We start from the raw sequence: 12,180 nt of genomic DNA on the forward strand, positions 1-12,180 counted from the left end.
AGCCTCTGCTGGGACTTGAATTGAACATAGGTATGTGAGATGAGATGAGACCACTGCTCCACGGATGTAGTTTATGGCTTCACCTCACTCAACCGTTACACCCCTCTCACAAAAATTTACAAAACCCAGTGCCATGTGACTTGAGTCAACTCTCAATTCGAGCAAAAATGTAGGATATCAAACATGAAGTAGCTAGGTGGTGATCTCAACAGCTATGCCCAATGACCCAAAGACCTCCAAATAAAGACAAAACACGGCTAGAGTGACAAGATCGTGGCATGACTAAGTGCTGGTAGATGGCTCTCCAGCCTGAGGAGGAGGAGGAGGAGGAGGAGGAGTCGACTCCTTACCCAGAACCTTCTTCGCGCTAGATCTCGCTGCCACTCTCTCATAATAATCCTTCAGTTTATCCAATCCTTCCAGAGCTTCCAGCCCCGATTCCTCCACGATAAAATGCAAGACAGGCCAGAGGGCGAAGTCAGGCAGAGACAGCTCCGAGCCGGCAAGGAAAGCTCCCTCAGTCTCGGCTACGAAACCATCCCAGACTTCAAGCTCATGCTTCAGGGACTTGAGGTCACGCTTCCCGCTGGTGGTGTCTTCGGGCAAGCTGCGCCAGGCATCCAGGACTGACATTGCACGTTGGAAGCGGGTGAACTGGGTAGCCAGCTCCTTTGGGCTTCGGGCGGTGCTTCCAGGCTTGCCGAGGCCATAGCGAGCATCGAGATACAGCATGACAGCCAGGTCACCTTGAACAGCTGACTTGTCCTTGTCTGTGAACTTGATGGCGCCGCTCTCAGTATTGGATGGGCCAGACTCGGGGCCTGCCGTGATGCTTCCCTTTGCGTAGTTCACCCCGTATTCTGCCAGCATGAGGGCGGCACGCATGTTAGCCACTGAATCCCCGCAGGCAAAGAGTCGTGGTGCGTTGCTCATATGCAGCACGTCGAACCCCTTGCCATAGTGGACATCCCAGTCGAACTCTGTGGCGTGGTTCTCCGTCCCAAAGGCCTTGAGCATCTCGATGGCCTCGTCAGTCTGGCCATTGATGACAGTATGAGCCTCCTCTTGCGTCTTGGCCTTGGCACCCTGACCCCAGATGAGAGTCTCTTCACGGTTCAGGAACGTCCCAATCTGGCGGAACGTCAGAGAGATTCGGCCGCCATCGTAGGCCAGCTCGGCTGGAGTCTTTTGGCTCTTTGGTCGTTTATCCTGGCGGATGGCGTGCAGCCACTTCATGTTGCTCTTCAAGCCCAATCGGCACAAAGAGTTGTGTGGAAGTCTGGCGCGCTGGATCTTCCTCTTCAGGTCGGCTGGCGAGGCTTCGTCTCGAGATGGGCCCTTATCCCGTCTCTTTGTTCTGAAGACCATGGTTCGCTCGGCACCCAGGCTGACATTTGCGATATAAGAGCCCTGGACAATATCCAAGGTCTTGTCGCTATGCTCAGAGATGTAGTCGGTTCCGTCACGGTAGTACTGAATCAGGACGTGGTTCAGGGGGTGGCCAAGATGCTTCTCCGTCTCGGCCTTGATGGCCAGAACGGTTGGAGAGAATGGTAGCAGTGGGGGAGACTCGTCGGATGGATGACGGTACACTGGGATGGTGCCATCTTCACCAACCTCGCCTTGGACGGCCACCAATCGTGGGACCTCTCCACCCTGATGCGACATGCGCTGCCACTGGACCTCGTCGCGTAGCTTCTCAAAGATGCCATCGACAAGAGTGTCTGGAAGGACGTTCTCGATGATGTCGGTGTCTCCCTCGCAGAGACCCTTCTGCAGAAGATGGCCTTCTTCGTTTTCCATCAGAGTCTTGGTCTGGGCCATGTCTGGATTTACTTTGGGTGGTGTTGATGTTTCGGGTTGTTTTTCGTCTTTATCCGTATTCTGAGGTGATATCTCTTCGTCTTTAGTCGTCTTCTGAGCTGGTGTCTCTTCTTCTTTGCTCTCAACCACCTTCCCAGCGTCTCCTTTAATAGCAGCCGCCTCACTAACATTCTGTATCTGTTTTGTGTCCTTTGTGTCTGGTGTTTTGGTCTGAGAAAGGCCATTCGATTCCTCAGTCTTCGACGGTGGTTTGACCTCTGAGTCATGGCGTTCAGCTGCGCTTGTAGTCGACACCTTTTTCTGAGGCTGAGTCCCAGCCGCTGCGGGGCTTGGCGAATCTGAAGCTAATCGCAGGCCTGTCATGTTCTTGACGATTGATGGTGAGAGACTCTTGTCGCGCACGTCCTTGTCCACGCCGGACTTGACACTTCGTGATGATTCCATGCGCTTCGACTGTTGTGAGGATGCCTTGCTGCGCGACGCCTTAGGGGTCTTTGGTTTAGGCTGCAGGCTCTCCAGGACCTCCTCGTACGAGGCAACCTCACAGCCAGTGAGTTCGATCAAGGATGCAATTGCCGATGACTTTCTAGCCTCTGTTCGATAGCCACAGCAATCATCAACAATCGTAATGGCCATGCCGTGACCCGCAGCATCGAGTGCTGTTGCATGGACGCCAATATTGGTCAGGGAACCACTGATGAAAAGCTCCATAACCATCTTGGCGCGCAATATACGCAACAGTTGTGTCGTCTGGAACGCCGAATAGTGCGACTTTGTTAACTTTATGTCCGTCTTCTGCGATGCCTCTTCAATGGCCGCAGCTATGCGGCAGCCCGGTGTGTCGGCCTTGACACACACAGGTTCTTCGTGGCTGAGGAAAGCCTCTGCGTCCGGCGGTCCAGCCACGTCGAGGTCCTCGACTGGGAGCAGCTTCGCTCGACCCCTCGAAGAGGGACGCAATAGGGGCTTATTGTCTGTGACGATAATTTGGTCCTCGAAAACAGGCCGAGTCTCCTCAAACTGCGATTGGATCCAAACGACATCTCCTACATCCCGAAACGCCTTGGCGAGCTTGACAGTTCTATCCACAAGGCCCTCTGGCTCCGGGACTCGCAGCGCGCCATCCTGGGCTATGAAATCGTGTTGAAAATCAACACCGATAAAGGCCTTGCGGGTTGTGAGCTGCGGAAGGGCGGAGTGGTCAAAAGGAAACATGGTGTAGGGGGGGGTTGGGATAATAATAAAAAATGTATATCTGATGGGTATCTGAAAGACAAGAAGAAGAAAAAAGCCAGGAGCAAAATATGTTGGGCTTTGTCAGAGGGACATGCCCGCAATCTACCTAGTGGAAGTTGCGGCCGCGATGTTGAGGGCTTTAGGGCAGGGGATACAGAGTCGTGTTGGAGCAAAAATGCTTCGTGATGCAAACCCAAAAAGTGTCTCTGGGAGTGCAGGGTAGGCGGGCTGCAGAAGAGTTTCAGGTTATCGTGCTGGGACGACTGTTGAGGAACGCAACCGTCAGTGTTGGCTGGTTGGTGCAACAATGCCTCCAGCTCATATATCTGGTGTGGGAGCTGTTTCAATGTTCGGTGGTGATGTGCGGTTCGGAACGTGATCAACCACACACACTTATATCCTGGATGGGGAGAATTGGATGGAATTTGCCTGCCCTAGAATCAAGAACCAGAGGGGCCAGTCCGATTGCGGGACCTGAAGACAAAGCCAAAAGCCAAGAAGAGGGTGTAGACGCGGGGGTTTCTCAGAACGTCACACACGCAGGCGGTTAAACAGAGTAAATGAGCGATTCTTAAGTCTCAAGGTGATTGATGCTTTGACTCGCTTGTCACATCATAGGACATGCAGCCTGTCATGCTAGTTCGGCTAACGTCCAATGTCAAGCCCAAGATGCAGGGTTCAGTCCATCCACCGGTGGTTGTCTCAAGTGTCGGTCAAAGCAACCGAACGGAAAACACCGCTCTCGCACAGCAATATCATATTGAGATGATCACAATCCCGGCGACCTGCAGGAGGGCGGTAATCAGACACCGTGGGTTGGGTCACATTCTGAATTTCGGATCCTCTTCGCGGGACACCTCCGGCGTCGATCACTCGGTCTAGACTCGTTTGCTCAGATGTCAAGTGTTGGTGAGCCCTTGCAAGGCACGCCTTGGCGGTTTACCCTGGAGTAATTCATTCTTTTCTGGAAGTTATATGGCCCTCCCTGCATGTCTCTACCAGGCGATCATGATGGATGATCGCGCCAGGGTCACTCTGTTCGGACTACACGTAGCGACGGTGATGTATTTGCTCTCGCCCGTGATTTCGCATTCATGTCTGATATTGACACCAGCATCCTGTCTCAGCTGGAGGACGATTGCACAGACATTGTGACGGGCGTTACGAGCCACACCACAAATTAGTCGATATTGAATTTCATGTTCAAATGACTACTCAGAAACCAAAACCAGTGATAAGGTTTACGCCCAAATTCGTGCACAGGTCGCAATATTCATTCCTAAATCACATTGGAACCTCAAAGAGGAATAATTGTGGTGAATCAAACGAGAACCAGAGGTGATACAAAGTCATGGCCTCGGACTTGACATGTGGGGCCGTCGACCAATGAGCCGAAGTTTCCCCAGCTTGAATCCTTGGTGGAGGAGCTGCAGCTCTAACCTTCCCCCCGACATCGCCAAAACATATTCCATCATCAACAACTTTGCGCCCATCACTCGTTGCCTGGAATACTCGTCAGGGCTGGGCCAAAGTCCAATGAGATGCTCTCGCCGTACTTAAAATAACCACATAAACGCCCTCCATAGCGCGTCGTCGAAATCGTCACGTCCCAAGATCTTCGCGATGACGCCAAAGCGAAGCCTCTCTCCAGCCGACGAGGAGCAACCCGATCCAAAGCGGCCCCGGGTTCACGATGAACATCACGAAGACACAAACCCCGACGAGACGGGGCCACGAGCAATCGGATCCGTGATACCGAACCCGCACTACCAGGCCCGAGCTGGGCTCCAACGCTCGATCGCCATGGTTCTCAAGCATGACGGCTTTGACTCGGCAAGCCCTGAGGCGCTGGAGAGCTTCACCGCAATGGTGGAGACATGTTAGTATATGCGAATAGCTAACATTTGACTCGTCGCTGACGCGCCTTTTCCAGATCTCGAGGGCATGATCGATGCTGCCAAAAGTCTAGCCCTGGCTGCACGACGCGAACACCCCATCGCAACCGACTTCGAACACGCGCTACGACGGCACAATATCAGTATTTCATCATTAAAGCCTCACCTGAGGCCACCGATTCCCAAAAAGCAAATCGTTCCCAGCTTCGCCGATGTGCTCCCTGAAGACCAAGACGCCTATACCACACTACCGCTCCTAGGCGAAGAATTGAGCGGACAGCCGGACAAAGACGAGAAAGATTACGTTCCATCCTCGTTCCCAGACTTCCCCAGCAAACACACATACAAGTTTACTCCGCAGGAGGATTCCAACATTCGCGACCCTAAGAGAATCCGGGAAGACGCCGCAAGGACAGCTCAGCAGGGCGAAGATGCACTCCGCCGCCTGGTACGAGCATCCAAAATGCGAAAACAAAAAGAAGTCAAGCTGCTGGTTGAGCGCGATGTTCATGGGAAGGAGCGGTTCCGTCTATGGGAATCGACAATGAAACGGTTCATGGCCGCGGAAGGTCAGGGGGAGCATACTGATCAGATGGAGATTGCGGACCACAGCATGATTGTCAATGGCGAGGCTCTTTTCTCTCGCAAAGAAGTTCCCAGAGCAGGGAAACGGTCGGCTGCCTTGGCAAGCAAGAAGGCGTTGTAAGATGTTGATCAAGCATCCATTGGAAACGATGGCTCACATGATACCCCATGAATACGTGGTTTGGGATGGATGGCGTTTGGCGTTCATGGCCTTGCTATTTGAGCTCGAGCGAGGGATAGACCTAATATGAAAGTAGATGCCATGTGGCAGCGAGTGAGCCTCTCACAATCACAGCAACCTGAACATAGGTCCAGGCGTCTCTGGATGATGGATGAACTGTGATCGTGTGTGGAGGTTAAATGGAGTTCACAGTACGCGCTTCCCTCCCCATCTTGAAGACCGAAAGGCTAACGAAAGTAATAGCAAAACCCTCATTGAGGATGAACTGCATGAGAACCGTCAATTGGGCTGATGTAACGAGACCTCTGAGCTTCTGCTGCTTCTTTGGCGTTGCGGCTGCAGAGAGGCTGGAGCCTGTGGCTTTCGCTTGAGATGTGGCTCAGCTTTTGAGCCCCGCACACACAGTGGTACGTACCCGCTGTTTGCACACCGGACACGCTTCAATCAAAGCGGAGCCCGAACGTGCGGCCCTAATTTTTAACCCACACAAAAAATCCCAATTTCTGCCGGCGAAGCCTTCCAAGATCCGACCAGGCCTAGGATTTGCAGAGCAGCCCTTGACTTCTCTCTTTCTTCTCCCTCACGCACCCTGATCCTCTGCATCGCCTCGTCACCGCAACAATGGCCGAACAATTGATCCTCAAGGGCACTCTCGAGGGCCACGTACGTCGAACCTCTTCAACTCCCTCCTGCCGCTGCCGACTGCTGCATCGCGACTGTGGTTGGCCACGATGCTCCCCGTCAACATGCTTCTGGTCGGCCTCGCGGAAGGCGATGAGTTTTTGGGATCAAGAAGAGGAAGCTAACTTTTACAGAATGGCTGGGTCACCAGCTTGGCTACCTCCATGGAGAAGTACGTTCGATATAGAGCTCTACTCGTCTTGATCCATTTAGAGGCCATCAACTGACTGATCGCGCTCCAGCCCCAACATGCTCCTGTCTGGCTCCCGAGACAAGACTCTGATCATCTGGAACCTCACCCGCGATGAGACCCAATACGGTTACCCCAAGCGATCTCTTCACGGCCACTCTCACATCGTCTCCGATTGTGTATGTTCACCTTGTGCCCCGCCACGCCCATCCGCACCTTGGCGAGGAGGACGAAACGAGAACTTGGGCTGATATTTGTTGGATCTAGGTCATCTCTTCCGATGGCGCCTACGCTCTGTCTGCCTCTTGGGACAAGACCCTGCGTCTGTGGGAGCTCGCCACCGGCACCACCACCCGACGATTCGTTGGCCACACCAACGACGTCCTCTCCGTCAGCTTCTCTGCCGACAACCGCCAGATCGTCTCCGGCTCTCGCGACCGAACCATCAAGCTCTGGAACACCCTCGGTGACTGCAAGTACACCATCTCCGAGAAGGGCCACACCGAGTGGGTTTCTTGCGTCCGCTTCAGCCCCAACCCCCAGAACCCCGTCATTGTCTCCAGCGGCTGGGACAAGCTCGTCAAGGTCAGTAACAGCTCCGCATGTGCTGCTGAAGCACTCTACACACTCCCAATCGATATGATGTTTGCAACCCAAGTATTTGCTACTTCAGAGCCTGCTTCCACAGGCCATGAGACAACTATTTCACCATTGCCCTGATCCAGTTTATTCACTACCCTGTTTTCACCATCTGATGCATCCCGTATCATTTCATGATTCTAACAGGCCTATAGGTTTGGGAGCTCTCCACCTGCAAGCTCCAGACCGACCACATCGGCCACACTGGCTACATCAACACCGTCACCATCTCTCCCGACGGTTCCCTCTGCGCTTCCGGTGGCAAGGACGGCACCACCATGCTCTGGGACCTTAACGAGTCCAAGCACCTCTACTCCCTCAACGCCAACGACGAGATCCACGCTCTCGTCTTCTCCCCCAACCGATACTGGCTCTGCGCTGCCACTGCCAGCAGCATCATCATCTTCGATCTTGAGAAGAAGAGCAAGGTTGATGAGCTCAAGCCCGAGTTCCCCGACACTGGCAAGAAGAGCCGGGAGCCCGAGTGTGTCAGCTTGGCCTGGTCTGCTGATGGCCAGACTCTGTTCGCTGGTTACACTGACAACATCATCCGTGCCTGGGGTGTCATGTCGAGGGCATAAATTTCCTCTACCCTAAAAAAGGAGCGTGGTGACGAGGCCGGAGGCGAGCGGAAGAAGGTAGATCATTGGTGGGGCGTCAAATGGTTGGCTTCCTCGTTTGGTCTTTATTGATGCAAAGGAAGGGGGGGCGACTCAAATCTGACGAGGGCATCACGCATTTGCTGGTTATAAGCAGCCCCTGAAAGTACCGGGATTCATCCTTTTGTTCTCCAATAAAGAACTCGAGTTAAAACATGACATGGTGCCCAAGTGATTCTCAACAAGATGCGTGTGGTAAAGGTTGCCAGCAAGGTGTGAAGTTGTGCGCATCCTCCGCACTGTCTCTTGCGATGCCAGCTCGTCCCCCTCCTCTGCCAATGCCTGCTCTGACAGGGTCACCAGATACCCCCAGGGCTTACGACTAACGTTGATCAAGATACCAAAAAACATCCTTAATTGTCATGCTACATTTGAACCGTCTAAGGGAAACGCCTAACTGGCAATATTGTACACCATGCATGTTTTGATTTACTCATCCCCTTCTTACCACTGCATGGGGGATCGAGCAGAGCCAGCACGTTTTGATCAGGTGTCGACCTTCCTCCTCGCACGTCATCCATATGAACACCCCGACCTGATCCGAGTGACTAGTAGATAGGCTCTGGTCCATCTCCAATCACCCCTTTACATGAAAGGCGGCAGGGAAAAGGGATAACCTCCATTCTTGACGCGGAACACGCTGAGAAGGAAGCTGTAGACGAGGAACAGAACACCACCCCAAGCGATGACAGCGACCTGTTGAGTCTTGGCATCAGCGATGCGGGGGACCTTGATCGCCAGGGAAATAGCGCAGAACGACAAGACACCGTCTAGACGAACGAGTTAGCACCTGATACCATCATGAGCTTGAAGCATGGACTTACACAACGCGGCCACAATCTGGGTCTCCAGGCCAAACTGCTGCTGGAAACCGGGCGCAACGTAACTAATTCCACCTCGTCCGTCGCCAGCGACGTAAGGAACCTTGCGGATGTGGTTGAACATGTGTCCGCTGGTAAAGAGCAGGATCGAGATGAGGCTGATGGAAGCCCAGAGGTTTCGGCTCTGGAGGATGGGCAGCACGTAAGGGTACGCAACGTAGAGTGCAGTTGAACCTCCGAGAACGATGGTGATGCCAGAAATCCATCGCATCCAGTTAATGGGTCGCTTCACGGGAGGATGAGGTCGGCCTGGGAGATGACGGGCGAGCCAAATCTGGACTTGCTCAGCAGTCGCGGGTCTGATGATCCTAGGTTATTACATGCTCACAGAAAGCGAAAGGCTAATGTTTCTCACCCGTTGGTGAAGTCGTATCGCAAAGGGTCCTGCTTTGCGACGGCATGAGGGCCCTGGGTAGGCTGGAAGAGCAAGAGGACAGGGGCGGTTTGGAGGCCAAGCTGCTGAAAGTCAGATCAAACCCCTAATGACCGTTGAAAGCAATAAAGCTTCTTCCTGGTATACCAACCTGCATGAAGACATCTCTGCCATCAGTGAAATCCAGCGTGCCGAAAACCAGACGTGACTCTCCGGCCTTGTCGCCCTTGGCCCAGCTCCTGCCAACTAGATCCCACTCGGGTTGAAACTCGCGGCAGAGTTGGCAAGCGAATCGCGCATCAGCAGCCGTCAGAAGAACAGCAACGCTATAGTCGCGAGGTGTAGCAGTCAGGGACTTGTATGAAGAATCTCTGAGCTTGATTGGGTTGGAGGTCTGCTTGGCGTGGAACTCGTTGAATCGCTCGGTGGTCGACTTCTTAGCTGCGACAGCACCCGTCGTGAGGAGGGCGAGCGAAAGGAGTGACGAAAGGAAACGCATGGCGACTGTAGGTTGAATAGATCCGGCTGCGGTCGAAAGAAATGGAAGAAAAAGGGCCAATTGGCCTCGAGATAGGTTATGTCAAAGTAGTAGACTCTACAAGCTACCACCTTGACACTAGGATAGGTCGCGGAGCTATGAGGTGAAGCTGAGGTGGCCTCTCATTCTGGAAATGGCCGAGCACCTTACCTAAGCTGTCTCCAACGCGCGCCATGAATAGGCGGGGGGCGGTATCGATTGGATGAGACAGCTGCACGTGACTAAAGCTAAGCGCTCATAGGCTAGCCCGATTTAGCACCATGTTTACTTGGGCCAAAACACGACCGGAACTGTCGTTGCATCCATCCCACCTTAACTTCTACCAACGTCCCGTCCATGACGCTCGCCTCGAGATATCTTTCACATATTTTGAGGCCTCAACATTCGCTATCATCGAGAATCTTTGCTATTCATCATAGGCACCGTCAGAGGTTGCTTAACCCAAGCAAAACATCAACAAGATGAAGGCCAGGTCCAGCGAGGTATGGCAGTCTCACAAGCTATCACGCAGTCAACCCAGACCCAGTGCTGACGGCGACATTGTAGCGCATTGCTCGGATCAACGAGCTTGAACTAAAGCATCAGGGCAAGAGTCACCAGATGGACTTGACCAACCGCGACGAGCAGGCTCGCCTTCTGAAGCTTCGCCTGTTGACCTTGCGTGACGAGAATGCATTGCTCAAGGATCGATTGATCCAGCGAGATGCTATGGTCAAGCAGCTCAGCAAGGAAAAGGAAGACTCACATGCCGAGCGATGTGAGAACAAGAAGAAGATCGAGGACCGGGATGTGCGACTGATGAAGCAAGACAAGGAGCTGGCAGCTCTCCAGGTAAGACGCGTGGGCATGGAATACCTGGACTTTACTAATGGCGACATAGATGGAGATCGCTTCGCTTAACGACTTCAGGCAAGAATCAAACAAGATTTTGCAAGAGAAATTCGCCCTTAGCCACAAGTTGGATCAACTTCAGCCCGAACTCAACCACCTCAAGCAACAGCTCGAAACCCATCGTGCCGTTATCGCCCAGAAGCAGGACCTTGAGCGCCAGGTTAGCTCGCTGGAGGTCGAACTGGAAAACGAGAAGCGATCGAAGAGCCGCCTGCAGTCGAAGAGCCGCGATGATGATCAATGGAAGGACCAATTGGAAGAAGCCAAGAGAGAGCTGGAGAAGACCAAGAAGGAACACAGCCGGGAATTGAGGGAGGTTCGAGGTGAAGTCGAAAGACTCGAGAGCCTCCTTGAGGAGACACGGAGCAAGCGAAAGCATGCTCAAACAGACCTCAAGAATACACGAGCCGAACTCGAGGCCTGTCGCGCTGAGCTGGAGGCCGCTCGCAAGGCTGCACAGAGCAACAAGCCAGCCAAGAAGACGGTTACCATGAAGGAACCAGGCCGTAAGCGACGTGCCCAAGACATGAGTCTCGAGGATATCAGCATCGGAACACCTGGTCCGGACGAAGCAACACTGAACCGACCGTTTAACAAGCGCGGAGCCGAGCATGCCCTGGTTGGAGAAAAGTCAACATTCTCGATCACACCATTCTTGAACCGCACCAAGAACTTTTCAGATGAGCTCAGCGACATCCAATCACCCACGGGCAATGCTCCCCAGGCTTCCGAGCCCATCGTTGACCCTGAGGAGGATGTCGACGAGGCTGTCGAGCCTGCTCAGGTAGAGCCTGCCGAAGATGTGATGGCCCTGGGAAGCCATGCTGGTGTTGCTAGTGATGCGGAGGACGCCTCGGCCGCCAAGGGACGAAAGCCCAGGGGCAGGCCAAGGAAGGCTCTGGACGACGCACCCACGACCAAGAAGAACATGCCGGTCACAGCAAGAGGAAAGAACAAGGCAGCGAAGCCTGCCAGCAAGCTAGAGATGGTAATGGAGGAGGCGGAGGCTGGAGAACAGGAGAACAAGATTGTACAGATGCCGAAGAAGGCGCCGGAGCTGAAGTCGAAGGTGGCTGAGAGCCTCTTCAAGCCTAGCAACGCGGCTGGCTTCGATGCCGATGGGCGGAAGAAGAAGCGCAAGATCCTTGGTGGCTCCAACAAGACGCTCTTTGATGAGGAGGATGGAGAGACGACGGTGCCACGACCTGCAAAGATTCAGCTGGCACCTGGCCGCAGACTCAAGGCGCCATTGGGGGGCGCGTCAAGCGCATTTGGTGGTGCGACATTCTCGCCGTTGAAGCGGGATAGACGTGGAGTGGGTGCGAGCTTCTTGCAGTAGTGATTGATGGGAACAGGCGAGATGACATTGTCTTGTGGATGAGCATTGCATAACTGGCGTTGGAAGGAAGGTCCTTGGCTAGGGATTGGGAATAGGGATTGGTTTCACGGAAAGGCGTTTGGTAACTGATTTAACTGGAGCTCACTGGGCACATTTACCCTTAACTTTGTCCCGTGTCTGCCATTGTATGCAGTGAAAACCCCGTATATGTCCCTTGTCTGCGATTAGCTGTCAAAGTACAGTTCGTAAATGTATCTGGGTTGTGTTA

At 53.6% G+C, this 12,180-nt stretch overlaps 5 protein-coding genes across 5 annotated transcripts; 3 read left to right on the forward strand and 2 right to left on the reverse strand.

The window, feature by feature from the left end:
- Positions 1–84: 84 nt before the first annotated feature.
- LRP88_03107 (uncharacterized protein) lies at positions 85–3,039 on the reverse strand (the record flags this gene model as incomplete). Its single annotated transcript, XM_083239737.1, has 2 exons — positions 85–103; positions 344–3,039. The coding sequence occupies 2 exons, from the start codon at positions 3,037–3,039 to the stop codon at positions 85–87; spliced, it is 2,715 nt and encodes a 904-aa protein (XP_083104867.1).
- Positions 3,040–4,683: 1,644 nt separating this feature from the next.
- LRP88_03108 (TBP-associated factor 8 family protein) lies at positions 4,684–5,661 on the forward strand (the record flags this gene model as incomplete). Its single annotated transcript, XM_083239738.1, has 2 exons — positions 4,684–4,939; positions 4,994–5,661. The coding sequence occupies 2 exons, from the start codon at positions 4,684–4,686 to the stop codon at positions 5,659–5,661; spliced, it is 924 nt and encodes a 307-aa protein (XP_083104868.1).
- A 681-nt stretch (positions 5,662–6,342) lies between these two features.
- LRP88_03109 (WD40 repeat domain-containing protein) lies at positions 6,343–7,812 on the forward strand (the record flags this gene model as incomplete). The annotated part of the gene is made up of 5 exons (XM_083239739.1): positions 6,343–6,384; positions 6,537–6,574; positions 6,645–6,771; positions 6,860–7,177; positions 7,387–7,812. The coding sequence occupies 5 exons, from the start codon at positions 6,343–6,345 to the stop codon at positions 7,810–7,812; spliced, it is 951 nt and encodes a 316-aa protein (XP_083104869.1).
- Positions 7,813–8,475: 663 nt separating this feature from the next.
- On the reverse strand, positions 8,476–9,643 carry LRP88_03110 (OST3/OST6 family protein; the record flags this gene model as incomplete). The annotated part of the gene is made up of 4 exons (XM_083239740.1): positions 8,476–8,660; positions 8,715–9,070; positions 9,127–9,227; positions 9,296–9,643. 4 exons carry the CDS (start codon positions 9,641–9,643, stop codon positions 8,476–8,478), a joined length of 990 nt encoding a protein of 329 aa, XP_083104870.1.
- A 500-nt stretch (positions 9,644–10,143) lies between these two features.
- On the forward strand, positions 10,144–11,912 carry LRP88_03111 (uncharacterized protein; the record flags this gene model as incomplete). Its single annotated transcript, XM_083239741.1, has 3 exons — positions 10,144–10,164; positions 10,229–10,513; positions 10,563–11,912. The coding sequence occupies 3 exons, from the start codon at positions 10,144–10,146 to the stop codon at positions 11,910–11,912; spliced, it is 1,656 nt and encodes a 551-aa protein (XP_083104871.1).
- Between the last annotated feature and the right edge of the window lie 268 nt (positions 11,913–12,180).

This window comes from Fusarium phalaenopsidis, assembly GCF_050370095.1.
Source record: "Fusarium phalaenopsidis strain FUZ10S chromosome Unknown contig_32286, whole genome shotgun sequence".
NCBI classification, from domain to species: domain Eukaryota; kingdom Fungi; phylum Ascomycota; class Sordariomycetes; order Hypocreales; family Nectriaceae; genus Fusarium; species Fusarium phalaenopsidis.